This window comes from Dromaius novaehollandiae, chromosome 1 (assembly GCF_036370855.1).
Source record: "Dromaius novaehollandiae isolate bDroNov1 chromosome 1, bDroNov1.hap1, whole genome shotgun sequence".
Lineage (NCBI taxonomy): Eukaryota > Metazoa > Chordata > Aves > Casuariiformes > Dromaiidae > Dromaius > Dromaius novaehollandiae.
This window is the reverse complement of record NC_088098.1, coordinates 217,344,774-217,367,639: the sequence shown is the minus strand read 5'-3', so window position 1 is coordinate 217,367,639 and position 22,866 is coordinate 217,344,774. Positions and strand designations below refer to the sequence as shown.

The 22,866-nt window shown below is 52.2% G+C and overlaps 1 protein-coding gene across 1 annotated transcript in view; it reads left to right on the top strand.

The window, feature by feature from the left end:
• The first annotated feature begins 7,803 nt into the window (after positions 1–7,803).
• RNF169 (ring finger protein 169) overlaps positions 7,804–22,866 on the top strand; it is a 30,258-nt gene continuing 15,195 nt past the window's right edge. The window contains exons 1-2 of the mRNA XM_064505245.1: positions 7,804–8,195; positions 19,488–19,564. Of these exons, the coding sequence (XP_064361315.1) occupies positions 7,856–8,195; positions 19,488–19,564 (417 nt within the window). The 5' untranslated portion in view covers positions 7,804–7,855. The remainder of the gene's footprint in view (positions 8,196–19,487; positions 19,565–22,866) is intronic.

Below are 22,866 nucleotides of genomic sequence, written 5' to 3'. Positions count from 1 at the left end.
CTCCAAGCGAAGAGGCCATACATCAGCGGTGGACTTCTCCTGAAGCTGCAGGGAAACACCTCGTCTCCGAGCAATCAGCATGGATCAGCAGCAGCTCGGGGAAGCTGCCTCTGGCCCAAGTCTGGTACAGATGTCATCTCACGCAGCATCCTGATGAGTGATTAACACCGGCAGGAGCTCAGCAGGCTCCTGCAGGTCTCCTGAAGGCAGCTGTGCTTGGGATGCTGGACGGAAGGGGACATTCAAGCAGAGCGTTCCCCACGGAGCAATCCCAGAAACCGCTCGGCCCAAAGGACCTGCGGGAAACTCAGCCTCAGTCGGGTGCTTCCCCGTGTCCCCACACAACCCCTCGAGCTGCACGGGTGATCTACAGAGGACATCTCTGTAGGGAACGTCATTTGTCACAGTACCTTTAAGGCAAAGCGTGTTCCCAGGGGCTCCGTGGAACTGCAGCAGGATCCGGCCGAACCCTGCAGCAGCACATTCCAGCCTTTGGGAATGTCTGTTCTCCGTGCAAACAGCCCGAACCGCTTGCAAGTAAAGGTATTTTTTTGCATGAGTTGAAGTGTCAGAGGATTTTTTAGGGCCTCTAAATCTGCACGTTTTGGGGTTTAAGGCAGCCACTAACTGATGAGGCTGAAAAAGAGAATTTACCAATGGAACGACACAGACATTTCCCTGGAATGGGAAATCCTGTAATTTTACCATCTTTTAAGTACCAGCACCAACGCGTGGTACGTAGCCTAGAATCAGAGGGAACCAGTGATCTGGAGAGGACGGGGAATGGGGCTGTGTGACCCCAGGGCACTGGCATCCTTGCCGGGAGGGCCACGAAGCAGCAGGGCAGCAGCAGAATCCCACCAGCTCCTCAGGAGAGGTGAGAAGCAGAGAAAAGTCCTCCAGCAGCTTGGGCAAGGCAGAGCTTTCGGTTTGGGAAGCAAGGCTAGAGCCTTGCACAGGCTTAGGATACCCTCTGCAGGCCGGCACCGGGCTCCACACAGCCTGAATCGCTGACTTTGGGTCAGAAGAACGTGGAGCCGTGGTAACAACGTCCTGCTGAGGCCAGGCAGGATGTGCAGGAATAACGTGGGAGAATATACGGGGGAGATCCCTTCCCAAATCCCACCCTCTCTTGCTAGGACCTCTGCTGAGAGCTAAAGCTCTGCATGATGGTTTTCTCGTGAGTGGCTCAGGTGGGGAACAGGGTCTGTCTCCTCTTCCCATGTTTGCAGTGAGCAAGGTCCCACCGTTACTAACTTGCCCCTGGAGCTGGAAAAAGCTATTTATGATGAGCAGAAAGTGAATCAGAAGGAAGGAAGAGGAGGGTCAGCCTGGTGCGTAGCACTGAGGTCCTGGTGGCTCCATTCAGAGTGACAAAAGCCAGGGAGAGGCTCCGACCTCCCTCCCCGAGGGCTCCCCGTGCCCCAGCGTCCCAGCTCCAAGGCCAGCCGGCTGCCGGGGGACAGGGCGGCTCCATGGGACGCGCCGGCATCCGTGGGGACAGGGCGGCTCCATGGGACCTGCCGGCATCCGTGGGGACAAGGCGCCCGTCTGCCTCTGTCTAGCAGCTACATCTACGGGACAGCTGCTGGGAAGAGCCAGCCTGGTGTCTGGACCAAGACCAGTCCCAGCACCAAAACACCTTCGTGTTGTCATTACGGCTTAATAGAGGACCCAGGTGTCTCCCCCCAGCCCCCTTCGGAAACCCCGCGTGGCAAAACCAGTGCTACCTCCTGCAGCCCCCAGCCACGTTCAGGAGCTCTTTCTGGGGCACAAATCTCCTCCTCCTCCCTCCAACAGTGGGTTTTCCAGGCAGGCCCAAAGATGGAGGGTGTCATCTGCATCTCTGCAGCCACATTTTCTCCGCCACGCACCCAACGTCCGGGTTAGCTGGGTGTCTTTATCGGAGAGGGACGGGATTGCAGCGATAACGCTGGCCCTAGCTGGCAGCCACAGAGATAATAAATGCGGCGAGGCGGTGAGTGCCATTTCCTTCATCTGTGTGTCTTCGTTCCACAAATCTAGCTTGATTATGCTGGCTCTCAATTACAGGACACTTAAATTAAAATGCAGTGAAAAGACAGATTGTTTTAGGGCCCCAATAAATAGATGAAAAGAAGCAGAAGAGAGAAGCACAAGGGATTTCCATAGCAACCAGTGCAAAGACTCTGCATCCTTGGATTTGCTCTGATTCATCTTCCCTGCACTTAGATAATCCGGGGTGCAGGTATGATATTATTCACCAGTGACCCAAGCAGAAAGCGATGGTCTTAAAGGAGTCGCACTGACCACATGAGGGATGGTGCATATGGAGATCCTCTGCTAAAGGAGACAGCAAATTCCTCTTAAGGCGATTTAGAATCTCAGATATGCTTAAAAATGAAAAAAAGCTGTCATTTCTTCCAAACAATTCAAGCTCCTGAATGCAGAAATCTGTGAGCCTGTTAGAGCCCGAAGGGCAATTTCCATTAGGGTAACAGCCAACCCCAGCGCTACTGAAATTTGTGTTTCAGGCAATATGAAAAAGGGCAGGAGCTCCGTATGGCAAAATAAAGTCATGCACAAACTCTATGCACTCGATGGACTTCCCAGAAAAAAAAAACATAAAGCCACCCTGGCCAAGCTGGAGGCTAAGAAAGAGGTTTTTGCAGACCCAAGGATGCACCTGGTGGAAAACAGTGTCCTGGGGGTGGTGGCTGCAACAGCCAAGCTGGATGGCACCGAGATCAGAGGGCAGCAACTGCGGGGATCAAAGCAGGCATGAAGTGAGGTGCCCTTTTTGCTAGGGCAGCTCTGCAAGATGAATTAGTCTTCTGACCTGCGTTAGCAACAGAGGTTTCCTCCCTGCTTGCTTTGCTGACCTTGTGGGGGATAAGATCCCACCTCAGGACCCATCTCTAACCCCACTGCCACTGAGATACCCTCCCTGCACCTCCTGGGAGGCCACAAACACTGATTTCCCCAACCAATCCTCCCCTTGCCAGAACAGGACCCAAGAGGTGAGCAGAGAAGATCAGCAGCTGCAAGAGGCTGCAGGTCTCTCCTGATCACAGGTGGTCTCCTCATCATGGTCCTTTGGGAAGGACTGTGTTTGCTCGGAGCTGAATTGCACTAGGAGAACCCCCCGGACACTGCTTAAGGCTACGGTTCCCCTATGTGCCCTTGGCTTTATTTGATTTGCCCGCATTACGAGAAAACAGGGGTGGCCTGTTTTCTCATCTCATAGTCACTACAGCTCTGTGACCATCATGAATATTCAATCCTTGGCAAGAATAAAAGACTTTGCAATTGCGTTCATTGCTGAAAGTGCTTTTAGACATAATTGTATCATTTTCCTGCATTTGACAGAGACAGGCTGGGACATCGCTTTGCCAGAGTCAGCTCAGCTAGGCAAGTGCCACCTTAGCTATTTAAATGCTATTTATATATAACAGAGATGGGCAAGAGAGACGGGTACTTGTTCAGATGGGATGGTAGGTAGGGGAAGACATCCTTGGTGCACTGGGCAAATCACAGACTTAAATTTCAGTTAGAGGAATTCAGGTCAAAGAGTGAAATACTACAGGATTGGGACCGATTGCCTGGGAAGGCTTCAGGGCACCCATGGCTGGAGATCTTTGAGAAGACGCTTAGCACGTATCTGTCAGTGATGATGTACAACCAGCTGATCTTACCTTGGACCGAAGAGTAGGAGCAATCTGGATCGCTGTGTCCAGCCCTCTGACCGAAGGCAGTAGGTGATAGATGTTTAGTTTTGATGGTGAAGAGGACACCGACACCATGTGCCACCTCGGGCCACAAACTGCTTCCCAATGCACCACCTAATAGACTAACACACCAAAGCCACAACGGGGAAGCGCCTCTGAGACCCGAGACCCCTCCAGCACAAGCACTTTGTGCACATGCGTTAGCTAAAAATCAACGCAGCACTCCTGCCTGTCTGAACCGGGAGAAAATTCCCTTAAACACGTTTCTCATTGCTTGCTAACAAGGGCTGCTAGGCCTTGGAGGGCAGTATGTCTAAATCCAAGGCACTGCTTCGTTGTGCTCTGTCCTGCTCAGCACACAGCTTTGCAAGAAAAAACACCTCCCCAAGGAGTTGTCCCGACAACGCTCCCATGGGCTGGCGGGTTGCGGAAAGGGACCACAGATTTCACATTCTGCAGAAGGGTTTGCTGATCTCCAGCCTCTCAGCAGGCCCCATCGTACACTTTGCACCATTAGGTAGGGGACACAGGGACACAGCCTGCTCGCGCTAGGGCTTGATGTTCTCGCCCGGCAGCAGGAGCAACCGATGCTGCCTGTTTGCAAGCCCAGAGGATGAAGGGCTGATGGTTGGCTTTCGACCTCCGTAGGCACATCCCATCCTAACCCTCTGCCCCGCCACAATGGCCTTCTGAAGCCTCTGAAAGTCCCTGCATGACAGTCACCCCTGTGACCAGTGATTGACAAATACCAAATTGATCCATGTCCCTCTCCTCTAGTCCTAGCGGTAGGAGAAACAGCCTCTTCTACCCAAATATCCTTCTGTGAGTCCTGACACACCATCGCCAGTGCCCCCGCAGCTGGTGCGGGAAAGGACAAACTCACACCATGAGACATTTCAGGGGAATGTGACAGAGACGGTTTATCTGCTTCTTCCTTCCCTGCCTGCTCATCCCCCAGGATCTTCAAACTGATGAATCGCCCTTTGGAAACTTCAGGATATTTTTGTTGGACTGACCCTCCCTGAAGCAGATCAACGACCCAAACCCCAGCAACAGGGGTTGCCCAAGAAACCCAAGCCTTCTTCCACCGCTGATTTATGGAGAGGATGGAGCTGTGCATGACTCCGTACGTGTTCAGCCTGCAAGCAGGGATAAATTTAGCTATTATTCATGGACCTATTACCAAGTGCTTGGTCCTGTACAAATATAGAGGCGGGGGTACAGGACCAGCTTAAGCAGGGAGAGGCCTTCCTGATCCAGTGCGTGGAGTAACTCGGAAAGCAGAACAGCGGCAGCAAGATGGCCAGGCCTCCCACCCGTGCTGGCTGCTGTTTGCTCCCACACCTCACATAACATCCGGACGAGCCAGGGCCAACCTCCCAAGCTCATCTCCAGCCTCATCCCTTAGGGCCGTGCCCAGCACAAGCCTCTTCCCTGGGATCTGACTCACCCCCTGACCCAGACACCTCGATTCAGGGAGCCGTCGCACTAAGGTAGCTCCTAGGCTAGATTTCTCCATTAATGGCCTAAGGCAGGAGGAAGGGATGTGGATTAGCGTGGCCAGCAGGGACGTTGGGATGAGCACTATGGGAGATTCATGCCTAACAAGGGAAAAATCTTTCAGATGATAGGGATAGACTCAGCCAGTTGCCCGGGGGGCAGGTGGGTTGCCAGCACCGGAGGTTTTTGAGAACAGGATGAACAAGCATTGCTCAGCAGTGACTCAGCCAGAGCTGATCCTGCTGCAGGAAAGGGGAATGGCTGGAGAATCTCTTGGGGACCTCGCCAGCCCAATTTTCCATGGGTTCTGCGTTCCCTTGGGCAATGCTGGTGCACCGTATCACATGGATCTGAAACTCCGTGTAGCATTTGTCTTCAATCAGCTGGTTAGCTCAGTTCGTCGCTGCCACAAGTCCAGCAACGTGCCAGGGAGGCTCACGTTCCCCCAATTCCCGAGCAAGGCACTCACATCTGGACTGCACAGCTCGCCTCCTTAGCCTTCCCTCCTGGGAGCATGTCCCTCTGCAAAACCTGCCCGGAGGCGGCACAGGAGAAGGGACAAAACAGATCCCAGGAACCTGCTCCTAAGGCAGGGATGGAGCTGTGTTCGCCTCTGCACACAGATCTCATCCCCGATGGCAGCCAGCGTGCTCTGCCCATGCCCATGCCTTGCTGTCTGGTCCCCACTTGCTTATTTTCAAAGCCCATTTGCCTGGCTATTCCCTGCTCCCTTTTCCCTGTTGGCACGTGGAGCGCAGTCCGTGAGCAGACAGCACTGCCTGTGCTCTGGGTGCACATCACCTCTAAGCCAGGTCTGTTTTGCAACCCCTTTACCACATCCTCCCTTCCCCCCCCCCCAAAAAAAAAACCCCCAGGATGATTAAATGTGATTTTGCATCTCTTCCTTCAAGGCTCCCCCATAGGATGTGGCAGCTCTTGGGAGGAAGGTGGTTCAAAGCCTTTCCCGCTCCGTAAAAGCTGTTCGTTAAATTGTCAGCCTGCTCCACAAGCTTTGAAGCTCTCCTCCTTGTCTGCTAAGCGCTTAATGCTGTAGGCCAAATGCTGTCGGTCTTCCTTCAGCAATGACTATTCCTCATATTAAGCCCCTGAGGAGTATTTGTTAAACATTATTAATGAAAATGACGGACACTGCGTCACTAAACATTCAAACATCGACAGCAAACGAGGTAGAACAGTGCAGTCCCTGCCATGAATGCAACTTTATATGATTTTTAGCCCAGTTTCCTAAGCTTGAGCTAGGAAGGCCTTGCTGTGTTTGTGTGTTGGTCTAATCACTTTTTAACCAGCTGGCCCTTTCAACCAAATTGACAGAAACATAGAAATCTCAAAGATATTAGACATCAAAACGTCTCGCACGAATAGGAGCTGAGTATAGAAAAGCAACGCAAATTAATGCCCTGTGCTGGGGCACTGAAAAGGTGGAGCCCAACCATACTACTAGACACTAGAGAATCCACCGGGAAGAGGGCTTCACAAGTTGTACTTGGAAACACGCTGTTTAAATGATGTTATCTCCTAAACCTCTCTGCCCCTCAGCCCCAGGAATTCATCTCTAAATCGGGCAAGCGGAGGATCTGCTCCACCAGCCCATTTAGAGGAAGGGAAGGGTCAAGACAAATTTTGAGTCCCTGTTTCAAGCAGCGACGGATGACGATGGGTTGGGAAAGGCCTGAAATTTTGGGGACGTGGGTGTGGGGTCACCGCATGCTGGAAGGGGTTGGCGGGAGCTGCAAGTTTGGGATTTGGGTTCCTCCAAACTCTCCGGCCTGTGGAACCGAGCGTTGCGGGCACAGGAGAAAAATACTAACTGAGTATCTATGAGTGGGTGCCAGAAAGGGTTAAACCAGGGGATTTGTGTGGTGTCGGCCTCTGCACTCCGCCAGTTAACGCAGCGGAAAGTTTATAACCTGCTAATCTCATTTGTGAAGCCGCCGCATGTTTATGGATGGCCGGAGAGCCGAGCGGGAGCTCGAGCCGGGCTGCGCGGAGGTCAGGAGGGAGCGTGTGCCGCGGATGCAGAGAAAAAGCTGTGAAAATACAGCAAATCAAATCAAGAAAGGTTCATAATGGGGATTTTGTGGTGTCTTTTCAAAGCCTGGGCTGCTTCAGAAGGGGAAGCGAGAGGCTGGAAGGGGCTGGGGGGCTGCGGCATGATGGTGGGGACAGCCGAGCGTCCCAGCACCAGCAGAAGGACCTCAACCCCCCTGAGAAACCAGGTGGATGTGGAGTGACTCCATGGGACTCAGGCTGGTGGGACCAAGGGGATGGCGGCCAGCAAGGCCGAGCCCCGGCGGATGGGGCTGAGGGGCCCCTGGCAGCCATGAGAGGCCTCGATCCTGTCAGCTCCGCGCCGAGGGGACGCTGTGAGGGAGCCCCCGTCGCGCACACCCAACCGCCGCAAAGGCCCCCAGGCCACTGACGAGGCGCTGCGGCGCCCCCGTCCTTATATAGCGGGACGGCGGCTGCCTCATGAATATTCAATGAGGAGGCGGGGCCTCCCCGCGGAGGGGGCGTGGCGCCTCGTGAATATGCAGCGCGGGGGGAGGGGGCGTGCCGCCCTCATGAATTATGCATGAGGCGGGCGGGGCCGCGCGCCCCAGCGCTCTGTCCCTTCAAAGTGTGAGAAGATGGCGGCGGCGGGCCCCGGCAGCCGGGCCGCGGTGTCGGCGCGGCGGGGGCGGCGGCGGCGGGGGCGGGCCGGGGCGGCGGCGGAGGAGGACGACGAGGTGGTGCTGGCGGTGGCGGAGTGCCCGGTGTGCCGCCAGGCGCTGGTGGAGGCGGTGACGCCGCCCTGCCGCCACTCGCTCTGCCTCGCTTGCTTCCAGCGGTGCCTGCAGGGCCCGGGCCTCTGCTGCCCGCTCTGCCGCAGCCGCCTCTCCACCTGGGCCCGCCGCCAGCAGGCCCGCGCCGAGCCCGCCGCGACGACGGCCGCCGGAGGAGGCGGGGAGCAGCGGCCGCCGGACCAAGGTGCGGCGGCGGCGGCGGCGGCGGCGGCGGCGGCGGCGGCGGCGGCGGCGGCGGCGGCGGCGGCGGCGGCGGCGGCGGCGGCGGCGGGCACCTGCCCCTCCCCCTCCCGCCAGTACCAACCGCCTGCGGCGGCGCGAGGGGCGGGGGGGCGCCGAGCGCGCGGGGGCGCAGCCCCGAGGGGGCGGGGCCGGCGGGGGAGGGGAGGGGAGGGGCGGGGGCGCCGAGCGCGCGGGGGCTCAGCCCCGCGGGGGCGGGGCCGGCGGGGGAGGGAGCTCAGCCCCGAGGGGGCGGGGCCGGGAGGGGAGGGGCGGGGCCGCCGAGCGCGTGGGGGCTCAGCCCCGAGGGGGGCGGGGCCGGCGCGGGAGGTGCGCTGAGTTTGCAGGGGCTCAGCCCAGCCTGGGGGGGGGGGGGGGGGAAGGACGTGCGCTGAGTTTGCGGGGGCTCAGTCCTCCCGGGGGGGGGCAGGACCTGTGCTGAGTTTGCAGGGGCTCAGCCCCATGCTGTTGGGCAGGAGCTGCACTGAGTTTGCGAGGGTTCAGCCCCATATTTTGGGCAGGATCTGCACTGAGTTTGCGGGGGCTCAGCCCCATGCTGTTGGGCAGGGGCTGCACTGAGTTTGCAGGGACTCAGCCCCATGCCGTTGGGCAGGAGGTGCGCTGAGTTTGCAGGGGCTCAGCCCCACGCTGTTGGGTGGGAGGTGCGCTGAGTTTGCGGGGGCTCAGCTCCTTGCTGTTGGACAGGAGGTGCGCTGAGTTTGCAGGGGCTCAGCCCCATGCTGTTGGGCAGGAGCTGCACTGAGTTTGCAGGGGCTCAGCCCCATGCTGTTGGGCAGGGGCTGCACTGAGTTTGCAGGGACTCAGCCCCATGCTGTTGGGCAGGGGCTGCACTGAGTTTGCAGGGACTCAGCCCCATGCTGTTGGGCAGGGGCTGCACTGAGTTTGCAGGGACTCAGCCCCATGCTGTTGGGCAGGGGCTGCACTGAGTTTGCAGGGGCTCAGTCTCATGCTATTGGGCAGGAGCTGCACTGAGTTTGCTGGGGCTCAGCCCCGCGGGGGGGGATGTTGGCAGGAGGTGTGCTGAGTTTGCGGGGGCTCAGCTCCGTGCTGTCACGTAGGAGGTGCGCTGAGTTTGCAGGGGCTCAGTCTCATGCTATTGGGCAGGAGCTGCATTGAGTTTGCGGGGGCTCAGCTCTGTGCTGTTGGGCGGGAGGTGCGCCGAGTTTGCTGGGGCTCAGCTCCGTGCTGTTGGGCAGGAGGTGCGCCGAGTTTGCTGGGGCTCAGCTCTGTGCTGTTGGGCAGGAGGTGCGCCGAGTTTGCGGGGGCTCAGCCCCATGCTGTTGGGCAGGAGCTGCACCGAGTTCGCAGGGGCTCAGCCCTGCACCCTTGGGCCGAGTGAGGTTGCTGTGGCTGCTTGGGAGGCGCAGGGCCTGGCCCCGCAGAGTGGGGGGACGGCGGGCTTCCACCCAGGATTAGCAGTGGCTCCATGCACTGAACATGCTGGGGCTCAGCCCTGGCCCTGCTGGTCCCCCGCCCTCGGGATTGGACTCCCGTCCCCTTCCATGGGGCTTGGCTCAGAGCTGGGGCCTGCGATTACCTGTAACGAGCGTGCCGGGGCTCAGGCCTGACCGGCTGAGCAAAGAACCAGTCCGTACATACAACCAATATGTCGTTTAAAATAAATCATCTGAACCGGTGGTGTCCTCCTTACCGGCGGGGGACAGGCTGGATACCGGGGGGTTACGCTGTTGTCTGCAGAAACGGTGTAGCTACGCTGGCAGAAACCACCGCCCACACCGCGTCTGCGGAGTGTTTCTGCCGCGGCGGCGCTGGGGGAAGCTCCGTGCCGGGAGAGCAGCCGCTGCCCTCGCTGTCCTTGCTGAGCGCGGTCCGGGCTCGCGCGTGTGTCAGCACCCTCTGACTGGCTGCAGGAAAAATTGGCAGGATGAGCTTAAATGGCTCAAATCGGTGGTTTGAACTGCGCCGCCGACCTTTGCTCCGAGCAGATTGGGAAGCCCTCGCGCGGAGCGATTCGCTGGACCGAGGAACAGCGTCGCGGTCCGGAAGGAAGCCGGGACAAACAGCTGGCGGTGGTTCCTCCACAGCTGGCGCAGGGGGCTGTGCTCCCTGCAGGAACACGTATGCCGTACCGTATGCTGGTTTTAACAGAGCAGGTTTAATCCTCCGCTTCTCTTGAGTTGTCTGGAACGTGTTCGTTTTGCAGCAAGGCACGTGGTGATCACCCGAGTGCTGGTAGTCCTTCACGCCTGCGCAAGGCAGGAGTTGTGAAGGTAACTGACCACTTATATCGTAAGTCAGGCTACTGGTATGGAAATCAAAGCCAGTTGGTCCACTGCAAATGTTAATTTAACCCATGCAGAGGGACCATGGATATGGTTTAATCTTGACTTCAGCAAGGCTTTTCATAGAATCACAAAATCACTGAGGTTGGAAGAGACCTCTGGAGACTGTCTGGTCCAACCCCCCTGTTCAAAGCAGGGTCAACTACTGCAGGTTGTCCAGTTGGGTTCTGAATATCTCCAAAGACAGAGACTCCACAACCACTCTGGGGAAGCTGTTCCAGCGCTTGACCACCCCAGATATCTATACACATTGCCAAGGTACCGCTGTGAGCCTTTTCTCCAGGCTGACCATTTCCAGTTTGCTCAGCCTCTCCTCATGACAGATCACAGAACCACAGAAGGGTTGAGGTTGGAAGGAACCTCTGGAGATCATCTAGTCCAATCCTCCTGTTCAAGCAGGGTCACCTAGAGCACATTGCACAGGATCACATCCAGGTGGGTTTGAATATCTCCAGAGAAGGAGACTTTACAACCTGTCTGGGCAACGTGTTCCAGTCCTCAGTCACCCTCACAGTAAAGGTGGTCTTCCTCATCTTCAGACAGACCTGCCTGTGTTTCAGTTTGTGCCCATTGCCTCTTGTCCTGTTGCTGGGCACCACTGAAAAGACTCTGGCCCCATCCTCTTGACACCCTCCCTTCAGATACCTATACACATTGAGAAGATCCCCGCTGAGCCTTCTCTTCTCTGGGCTGAACAGGCCCAGCTCTCGCAGCCTTTCCTCACAGGAGAGATGCTGCAGTCCCTCCATCACCTTAGCAGCCCTCCACTGGACTCTCTCCAGTAGCTCCAGGTCTCTCTTGTACTGGGGAGCCCAGAACAGGACCCAGCACTCCAGGTGTGGCCTCACCAGGGCTGAGCACAGGGGCAGGATCACCTCCCTCGACCTGCTGGCAACGCTCTGCCTAATGCACCCAGGACACCACTGGCCTTCTTGGCCACACGGGCACCTTGCTGGCTTGTGGTCAAGTTGTCCAGCAGAACCCCCAGGGCATATTCTGCCAAGCTGCCTTCCAGGTGGTTGACTACCAGCCTGTCCTGGTGTCTGGGGTTATTCCTCCCCAGGGAAAGGGCTTGGCGTCTCCCTTTGTTGAACTTCATGAGGTCCCTGTTTGCCCATTTCTCCAGCCCATCAAGATCCCTCTGAATAGCAGCACAACGATCTGATGTATCAGCCCATCCTTCCAGTTTTGTATCATCTGCAGACTTGCTGAGGGTGTACTCTGTCCCATGTCTGAGTCATACTGGCCCCAGTATCAACCCCTGGGATACACCATTAGTGACCAGTCTCCAGTCAGACTTCATGCTGCTGATCACAACCCTTGGAGTCCAGCGGTTCAGCCACTTTTCAGTGCAACTCACTGTCCACTGATCTAGTTCCTACTTCATCAGTTGGTCAGTGAGGATGTTGGGGAGACAGCGTTGAAAACCTTACTGAAGTCGAGATAAACACCACCCACTGCTCTCAGCTCATACGCCGTGGCAGTCAGCTCGTCATAGAAGGTTGTCAGGTTGGTCAGGTACAATTTCCCCTTCATAAATCCATGCTGACTGCTCCCAGTCACCTTCCTGTCCTTCGTGTGTTTGGAAATAGTATCCAAGGAGGATTGTTCCAGGAGGATTTGTTGCGTCACTTTCCCAGGGACTGGGGTGAGGCTGACCAGCCTGTAGTTCCCCAAATCCTCCTTCTTGCCCTTCTTGAAGATAGCAGTGATACTTGCTCTTTCCCGTCCTCAGGAACCTCTCCCAGTCACCATGGCTTTCTCAAAGATAAGAGTGGCCTCACAATGACGTTGGCCAGCTTCCTCAGCGCTCGTGGGTGCATTCAGTCAGGTCCCATGGACTTGTGTATGTCCAGTTTGTTTAAATGTTCCCTAACCTCATCCTCCTCCACCACCGGCAAGTCTGCCTTGCTCCATGCTTCCCCTCTGGTCGCAGGGGCCTGGGATTCCTGAGGGCCGGTCTTGCAAGTAAAGACCAAAGCGAATAAGGCATTGAATACCTCGGCCTTTTCCATGTCCTTTGCCACCAGGTCCCTTGCCCTGCTCAGCAGCCGTCCCATATTTTCCCTAGCTTTCCTTTTGCTGCCGATGTACTTATAGAAATGTTTCTTGTTACTCATCGTGTCCTCACACTGCCTCTCATAACATCCACATTGACACACTGGTGAAGGTACAAGGGGACCTTATCAATATGGGTAAATATCTGATGGATGGATGTGAAGAAGATGGAGTCATACTGTTCTCAGTGGTATCTAGTGACAGAACAAGGGGCAACGGGCACAAACTGAAATACAGGAAGCTCCATTGAAACATAAGAAAAAAAATTTAACGTAAGGATGGAACAGTGGAACAGGTTGCCCAGAGAGGTTGTGGAGTCTCTGTCTTTGGAGATACTCAAAACCCAACTGGATACAGTCCAGAGCAACCTGCTCTAGTTGACCGTGCTTTGAATGGTGGGTGGGGTTGGACTAGATGATCTCCAGAGGTCCCTTCCAACCTCAATGATTCTTTGATTTTGTTATCAAATACTCAATAAGCTTATGGACTTAGTTAAATAGCTTAAAACCTGCAGAATTCATTTAGAAAAATACTAGGGTTTTTTTTTACATGAAAGATGCTGTCTCTTTATATAGCTTAATTCTTTCAGCTTAATTTGATTGACTAATATTTGTTTCAGGTCTAGGTTTTTATCATTCACTTTGGACATCTAGTGTCCTTCAAGCTGCCCTATATTCAGCCTGGTCTCCAGCTGCCAGTCTGGAAGGGTGTGGGTCTCCCATTAGTCCTCTGTCCTATCTGCCAGCCCTATGGAGATCCCGTGGACACCCTATAGCATCTGGAAAGGCACCCCTAAATGCTAGTGTTTAGGCACCTGAATCCTACTCTACCATCATACTCAGCACTGGTGAGACCTCTTCTGCAATATCCTGTCCGGTGCTGGGCTCCCCAGTACAAGAGAGACATGAACATACTGGAGCGAGTCCAGCAGAGGCCTACTAAAATGATGAGGGACATGTAGCGTCTCTGCTATGAAGAGAGGCTGAGAGAGCTGGGCATGTTCACCTGGAGAAGAGAAGGCGCATGGGGGACCTTATCCATGTGTATAAACATCTGGGGTGGTCAAGCACTGGAACAGGTTGCCCAGAGTGGTTGTGGAGTCTCTGTCTTTGGAGATATTCAAAACCAAACTGGACATGGTCCTGGGCAACCTGCTGTAGTTGACCCTGCTTTGAACAGGGGGTTGGACCAGAAGCTCTCCAGAGGTCCCTTCCAACCTCAACAAATCTGTGATCATGGCAGGTTGTTTTAGCTGCAGATGGCAAACCTCTTTTTCAGCTCGTTTTTATGAGTATTTGAAGACTCCAACTCTGAAATAACAGAATGCCATGTGATAAGAAAGCTGAATTTTTTAAGTGATCTGAACAAGGCAGCTGGTCGAACCAAATTTTGAATTAAAATATTGGCTGCAATACTTTGCTAAGAAGTGAAGGTTCATATATTAAGACAGTTGCACAGTGAAAGTCTTGGAAGATAAATATGTGCAGCAGATGGGAGGCTGGGAGTGAGGGAGAGCATCCGCCTGGAACCTGTGGATATGTACAGGAGGATTCAGCTCCCAGGACAAACAGAGACGCACGTACCACCTTCGTGGTGAGTTCCTCAGCCTGACTCCTAAGAAAATCAAGCGCACTCATATTTTTGAGGAAGATGGGCTACCCTATGAATTCTGTGTCAAGAAAAAGGAGAAAAATCTTCTGAAGGGACAAGCAGATGAGAAATCGATTGCGTCTTCTCCGACTTTCAGAAGGCCCAAGATACGATTTCATGTCTCCAATACAAACACACATTGATAGATTTTTGCCATCAATCCTGATGTTACTGTCACAGATTGTAGAGAACTTCAGGGAACTTCAAGAATTTTAAACTACTAGATGAAGATAGCCAGGGATGGGGAAATAAATGTCTGCTTGCTAAATACGATCCTTCAGGTGCTTTTGGAAGGGACCCAGGCAGTCTGCTCCCCTACACTCGGGCAGGATCCAGATTACCTAAGCCACTCCTAATAGACATTTGTGTCATCCCTTCCTACAGTCCTCTGCTGAAGGGGCTTCCACAGCCGCCTTGGTGTCAGTGTCTGAACGCCTGGAAAATTTTGCCTAATATCTAATCAAAATCTCCTTCGTTATAAATGCAGCTGATTTCTTTTGTTGCTCTTTCGCCCAGTAGCTACAGAGAGCAATTAATAGCTGATTCTTTTATAAAAGGGTGTTTTGGGTATTTTTTTTTTTTTGGCAGAATTCTAACGTGACTTCCCTGTCCTTCCTCCTAGTCTTTTTTGGTTGTGGTTTCCTTCTTTCCCCGCTTGACTAGTCTAATCTAGTTCTCGAGCATTTCCTGGTGTTTCCTTCATGTCCTGTCATTTCCGTTGCTCTCTAGCTCGTCTCCAGCTTTTGTCTCTCAAGACCGCAGTGCTAGGAGTTTAGAAACGCTAATCCTGACGAAGCTGCGTGAAAAGAAGTGATTTGCTCCCTACAGCCAACTGATAGTGAAGTTACAGCATTGAAGTGAACAAACCTCTTTCTTCCTCCTTGTTCCAGCATTGGTGATGTGTAGCTGTTTGATGGAATGGATTAACTTTAAAATTGCCCAGGAAAAAAGATGAGGTATAGTATTGGGGTGAGAATGAGCAAGAATAAGGAAGGGCTGCCTCTTCTGTGGCAGAAACAACCTGTGCCACAAGCTTGTCAGAGTGTTTGGACCTCTCTCTCCTCCTTCCCCGTCCTGCTCAAAAGTACATGTGTGGCCCCTGATACGGTGTGTCCTGCTGGTGCTTAGATTTCTGTATAGAGAAAGGTTTTGAGTGTCTTGTCCTGAGAAGCAGACAAATTGCTGTAGAGCATCTCTCACCACCGAGAGACGAGCTTGTATCATTATTTGTTTCCCCCCATCCACTAATCCTGCTACACCATCCAAGAAGGAGATCAGACTGAACTGATGAATTCTTACAGTCAGTGTTAGTTTGTCATCTGCCTGCCATCTTCTAGGTCCTTCCTAATTGATTAGTAATTGGTTACGGTACCTGTTCACATGTTGAAAGTAAGCCTCCTGATGTGCAGTTTTCCAGTACCTGCTTCCCCTCTCATTCCCCATTTCTGTGGAGATAAGTCTTCTGCTCCGTGACCCTGGAGAGAACCGTTCTGCTCCAGGAAGCCTGGGAGATAATTACTGACACCTCAAAACTTATTTGCATGCTCCAAGCTGTATTTCACCAGCTTTCTGAAGCCACATCTTCACTTTCTTTCCCTCACATGCCAAGGTGGCCTCTCCATCTTTCATCTTCCTTTATTCCAAGCTTCTTCCCGGGGGGTTTCCTACCAGCAGGAATGCATCTGTTGGATTTATACCAACATGGCTCTAACAGCTCCCATCTTCACTGAAACTGGCTTTCAGCCCACCATGCAGAGGCATCACTGGTTCTTGCCCATATCCCAGGAGACGGTTTGCAGTTTACGGTCTATTGTATTCGTGAGCTTGGAGCATTCCTTTTAGCTTAAACAGCCTTTCATCTGGTTATACCACTGTAAGACTCACAAATTTTGTAAATCCTATTATAGCAACTATTTACTCTAGATACCTCGTATGAAAGCCTGTCTGTCGGATCACTGCACTATGAACCTAAATCGGGTCCGGTTCAAGCAAAATCTGGTGGGAAGACTTCTCTCAGTGAGAATATTAAAATTATTGGTCCTAACCTATTCAGGATGTATCGGGTGGGGGAGAAATGATGATAAGTTGACAGCTGTCTCCCTCATATTAGAATATATTTTTTGATGTCATCTCCTGCTCCAGCTGGAACTGCAGTCTCAGAACTCAGCTAAATCTATTTTTCCCCTTTTGGCTGGGCGCAAGAACTTGAGAACTGGCCTGAAACCTTTTACGTTAAATGGGCTTCTTTGGGGTGAGAAAAAGTTACAGCTTCGGGGGGTTTGCATGGGTTTTTTTGACTAGAGTAGCTCCTTTTTGGGGTTTGCCGTGATGACAAACGATTGGCAGCACCGCGTATTTTGGTCACAGCAAGCACTGGCATATGATGGCTTAAAGTGTTCCTGGAGCTCTATCATGGTACTTTTTCTTGTGAAGAAGTTAGGAATTTGCAGCCAAAATGTTCTTAGTTTTAATCCTTTGTTTCCAAATCGGCCCCTTGAACCGTTCCAGAGAATTTCTCTCCCTTGCAAATGTTTACTTTTTTCTTCTTTTGTCAGTGAAGAATCTGATTTTCTGATGACTCGGGTGGTGGGCGGGAAAGGGGGGGAGACCTGCCTGAACTGTGTTTCCCATGTTCTTATCGCTCTGAAATATTTGCATGCAATCCTGGAGCTGCAGTGGACATCCAGCATCGTGGAGTCCAACTCTCTGCTCTCATTGGCATATCTTCATGTAATTCCTTAATAAACTTAAGCTCCTTTTCAAAGAACGAGCATAACTGCTCGAGCTGGAAAACTGTTTCCAAACCTCTCTGCTCGCAGCCAGACAACTTCTAACTTCTTTTTTATGTTTTGAAAGCATTAAGATCTCATTTTAATCTGCAAGTCCAAACACTGACTGCTTGAAGTTGAAAGGAAAAGCAGGGAAAACCTCAAGGTTTTGATTATCCCTGCCAGGAATAAAGGGGTAAAAAAACCCTGCAAAGTCTTCTAAAAGTGTCCGTGCAACAGGGGTGGGGTTAATGAGTGGGATTAGCTGCTGTGAGCGGTAGAGCTTTGATTTGTAGGATGACGTTGGTTTGGCAAAATGCAGGAGCCTCTGAAAGATGGACCGGGAACCAGAGAGTTTCCGAATAAAGGTGACTCGTTCAACTTATTTTTATTCGGCCCGTGTTGCCGAATTTGCTAGGCGGATGTTTCTGATGTTTCTCCAAACTCGGCCGCCTTCCGAAACCGTTCCCGTCTGCCTGCGACCCGCTCAAAGTCAGCGGAAGATCAAGCAGCAATTTTGCTGCAAAATCAAGTAAAAGGCAGCTTCTTGAGTCGTCTTACCCGTTGCCGTTGCCCTCTTTGGCCACGGCGGCCTCGAAGGAGCTGAGCAGCCTTGCCCTGGACCTGTGCCTTCAGCCAGATCTGGACATTCACAGCTTGTATCCACATGCAGCAAGTGGAGAAGCAGAGGGCAAGGTTATAGAAAGGCATCGGCTTTACCTGCTGAGAGCCCCGCGGGGCCGTTGGCTGGACGTGTCCATCTGCATGACTGAGCTGATGGTGGCCTCAACCTCCTCTGCAGCACTGGTGCTTCTGCTTCGGAAAAGAAAGATGTAGACCAAACTCGTGTGTGATCACAGTTGGCCGCAGACAGAACGAAATCCAGGCTGGCTCGCTGGACGTGGGGACCGGCGGGTGCGATTCCTCGCCGTTGTGCCCACTGCCCTGCGTTGCCACCGCGCCGCATCGACCTGCCCGGGAAGCTCTGAGGGGGTGTTGTGAATAGAGACGTACGGTTGTGCCGTGAGGTTCCCGGTTTTGCTTTGGTGTCTTTATTCCATGCGGAGTTAGGAATTTGGGCTGTCTCTTCTAACAGATCTAGTAAATGTTAGAGTTGCTGCAGAGAGATGCCGTGCATGAAAACGCTTCCACCTGACGTTGCACCGCTTCAGCTAAACCAGCACAACTTCATGCACGAGCGTTGTGTTATCATCTAAACTCTGCTGGCTTGCTGAACCGGCGTAAGCAACGGGGCAGCTGATGTGGCTTGTCTTTGCTGCATGCTTCCCTCGGGATAGCTCCTAAGCTTTTATTACCCTCGGGGGCAAAATGCACCTTTCTAGCTGTGAAGATAAGCTCTCAGACAAGCCTTAGACAGTCAGAAGCAGCCGAAGGTTGCTGCAGGCACGTCACAGGTTGCTGCTGGTACTGTCTCAGTGGAAATTCAGCCCGATAAAATGCACAAAGGATTGGAACTGCTCAAGGACACGATTGCAAAAACATTTTGAGAAGCCCGGGGAAGTCTTCCAGCACGGCCGGTCGCAAACACGGAGCCGCCGGCCTGGCTGGGGTAGCTGAGGCGGAGAGGCAGAACCGGGGGACGTGATCCGGCCTTTTCAGCATCGCCGCCGCGCGGGATTTTTATCACACATTTTGGGATGTCCGCGAGCTTCAAAAGCGCTGAAAGCAGAACAGCCAGGGTCCAGAGCCGCCGTTACGGGGTGAGCCCAGGGCTGCTTTTTTCCCGGCCACTGCCGTAAGGAAGGGAGGCCCTTGGAGAGCAGCAGGCTGCTAGGACGGAGGTTAAACTATAACCCCGTGCTTCGGGTTTCCGCAGGGCGAGCGGCTGGGGGAAGGGAGGGAGCAGGCCGGGGAATTCCTGCCCGGGAACCGCGGAGCCGACTTCCCTGGGCGGCTCAGAAACACCGACATTGCCGCGGGCGCTGCGAGCGGAGGAAGAGCACTCCTTCCTCGGGACGGCCGACGCGGCCCTGCAGCGACGCTGCAGACGTCCGCGTGGCCGAAGGGGATGCGGATGAGCAAAACCAGAAAGCAGAAACCCCCCTTGGGGCGTTCAGCTGGCAGAAGGGCACGTGCGTGAATTTGGGTTGAATCGGGTTTTTATTTCCAGCACTCGGAGGCTCCGTGACATCCCGGGGCTGTTGCTTAACCTCCGTGTTTACATCCTCATAACGCTCCTCTGATGCTCAACCACTCGCCAAGGGCTCTCGAGACTCTCAAAAGTGCGAAATGTCAGCACTTGGCCGCTGCACTCTGCATGTTGCCGTTTGATAGCAGAGCTGCGATAGCGGTATCATAACATAAATACGCGTGGCTGAAAAAATCTCTCGTAGAGTCCTGGGAACAGCGTCGGGGAGCTTAGCCTCCTAGGAGAGACTGGACAAGCCCAGTCATCATGCGCTAAAAAGTGTTTCTTTTCTCTCCTTTTCTTTCCAGACTTTATATTCCGAGCACCCATTAAATTAAGCAAACCGGGGGAACTCCGAGAGGAATATGAAAGCCAGCTAAGGAAGGTACAGTATGCTGTGCAATTGCAGTTTTTCTTCCAGATTAACTTGAATTTCCTGCAGGAATGCCATCCTACCTATAAGGAGAATTGAAGAGCTTTTTAATCCTGCTCCGTAACAAAGGTCATTTATTCCCTTTATGCTGCTCAGCCAGCTCCGGAAAATGTTGGCAGTAATCGAGCGCGTGGAAGCCAGTTTTTGCTATCTTAGGCTGCCTTCCAGAAGGTGGGAATGTACCTTCCTTGGTGGAACTGCTCGGTTGGGCAGGGTTTATTAGCGCACCTGCATTTGTGGATGTAATTCTGTGAAGCCTTTTGCAGCGCGATGCAGTGCCTTGCTGCTTCACTACATCCTTCTCAGAAACAGCCTGTTCCAAACTAAGGCTCCCTATCTATTTTTAGGCAAGAAAGAATGTCATTCAAAAACAAAAATGGAGAGGTGGGGAGCAAAAGCTTTTCAGCTATTTTGGAGTTAAAGCCTGGGAAAATGTTTTTGACATTTAAAAAGGCATTTTTTAATATAAATCACTGAAATGTCTCCAGTGGCTAGTCACTTATGGAACTTGGCTGCTATTTAAGTGAGAAATATTATAGTGAAAGCAGTGACTGCGGTGGCTGAGTGGATAATGATTTCCATTCTAGCCCCTCTTTGGAGTCGCTCATAACTTCCTAAAATGTGTCTTTCCACTGCGAGGCCCTGCCTCCGTGGGCACTCCCTCTGCACGGAGCCGTGCAAAATCCTGCTGAGACGAAGTGGACTCTGCCCAAACGCTGCTATCTGATTGTTGTCAGGGCCCTCATCTCCCTGACGGTGTTTTGCTTTGAGAGATTGGTCCAGGCTCCTTCTGATGAGCTTACCTGCGGGGAAGAGGAACAGTTTCCATCAAGAGAGAATTTTCTTTCAGGTTTCACTTAAAAATCTCAACTGTAGAAAGGGTTGGAAATATTTAGGTAGGAAACAGCTTTGTCCTTTGAACGATGCTAAGCAGGTTAATACCTCTAGATGATATTTAAGCTAAATAACTAGTCTGGGAGATGCATACATGGGAGCAGACAGAATTGCAAAAATAAGCGAGGGCCTTCCCTCCTGCCTTCCCCGTGCGCGGAAGGAGCAGCGACCTGGAGGAACGGGCCCCTCGCTCCATGAGGCCTCCCCGATAACGTCACGTTATCAGGGTAGCTTTGGCCGACTGTGGCCTTTCATTAATTAAGTACATACAAATTCTCCTCTGTCCAGCTGACTTCTCCTGGTAGACAAGCTTGCTAGGCGTATAAAGTATTGTGACTTTGGTATTTTTACCCAGGGAGAAACACTCTGTTCAAAAACAGTTGGTATAGGCAGCAGTATAAGACTAAGTGCTTAGAGAATTTATTCGTATAAATATGTAATTCCTTAACTAACTTAAATGTGCATCCAGGTAGAAGGGATGAACATATTCGGGATATCTTTGGCTCGAAGAAGAAGTAAAGCTTTTTGTGTAGGTAATAACTACAAACCGTGCCAGGGTTTTATAAAACTGCTCAGTAATAGTGAGTGGGAGATCTTCCATGATGATGTGGGAGCTAACTCATCATTTCTACAGAACTGATATTTTTTTCCTGCGTTTTAAACAAAACTTATTTTTCATTGTGGTGTGAAGGAAAAGGCTCCTAATGTGATTAGGAGTATGGCTTTTTTCCCCCAAAGTCTGAAACAACACTGAACTGTGATTGCAAAGAGCCTGGCCAGCGATGTGCATTGATTTGTGCTGGGATCCTTCCTGCAGCCTTCCCTCTCCCAGATCCTGCCAGACTCTTTGCCTGAGGTCTCCGATGCGGCTGCAAGGCCAGAATTTCCCGGGTGTCCAGAGAAGCAGGAACTGCCTGAGTTGAGCAGGGCAGGATGTTAGCTCTGAAGCTGTTTCAAGTGCCTCCAGGTTGTGTATCTGGATCTTCTGGAAGGATTAAGCCATCTCCTTTCCCATATTCCATAAAACCCTCATACGAGCATTGCTTCTGCGCAGGACAGATTTCCTCGCTAGCGGATACTTGGTCACCCTTCGCTAGTCCTGATCACTCAGTTATTGGCTGTTTAAATGATGTGTGAATATTCAAAAAAGCACATTTGAACCTTAGCGAGATTGCAGCAAAGAGGTTTTTGTGCCTACTGCTTGACTTCAGATAAAAGAAGCTGTGCATAGTCCAGTGCTGATAGGAAAAGGAAAATATTTTAACATGTTTCCGGCATTTCAACTATGCCGCTTGTGTCTTGTGGGTATGGGATGTTTTTGTCCCGTTCCTGTTTGGCCCATCTGTCTTCCCCTTTTTGCTCTCTGGCAGATGGGAGATATATTTCCTTGCCCTTTTTACGATTAACCTGACAAAATGGCAGCTGGTTAGGTACTTGAGCTTTTTCCTCGAATCAAGCAAAATTTTGAATGTTGGCCACTTCGCGAAAGTAACAGTTTCTTCCTGTCTCTGTATCCTGCTTTCGGGAAACTTCTGAGTTGGGCAGCGTCTCCTACGGAGGAAACGAAAACTCAGATTTCAGAGGCTAAGCCTGTCTGTAACTGGGCTTCCCTTTACGTCTCAAGGCGAGAGATTTAATCTCAGCTTCCCTCTGTGAAATGGGGATAAGCCATGCTGGCTTTCTTCCTGAGGGAGGGAGATGCCTGTTCAAACAGTTTTTACGTCTTACAGATGTAAGTTGTTTTATAAATTCTAGCTCTTGACCTGCTTCCCAGCCTTTTGCAGCTGAAAACAGAGTAGTTACCCTAATTACGTTTTGAAGAATTTTTATTTGAAGTGGATAATCTTACAATATAATATTCTCAACATCATGGATGAACTGGCTTTCAGAATAAGATTAAATAATCTCTGTCTGCCTAAGTGCAGCGTATTGAGAATTTTTTTCTTCTTTTACGTGGTTTGCTTTGTGCTCTTGTGTATTAAATTTTTCCAAAGGAGGATATAATATCTGGGTGCTAAAAACATAATTTATCCTCTTAAACTGTCTTTATATCACAAGCAGTCTATTGCTTGTAAGCTTATGCAATCAGTAGGGAAACTCCTACCTGAGGCATGTGCTGACATGCAGCTTCGCAGCAGCATGGGGAGACAGAGCAGTCTCCTTCGGGCAGGGAGCCTGGAAAGAGCGAGCAAACCTGGGCGGTTTATGGGATGAAGAGAAGATGTCGAATGTGAGTTTACCAGCATTTTGGAAATGAATGTTAATATCAAGAATAATGTTCCTAAAATTGTTATTTCTGGAGGGAAATTACCATTTGAAAAGTATCAGTTGCTTGTAGGATATTATTTCCTGAAGTTCCA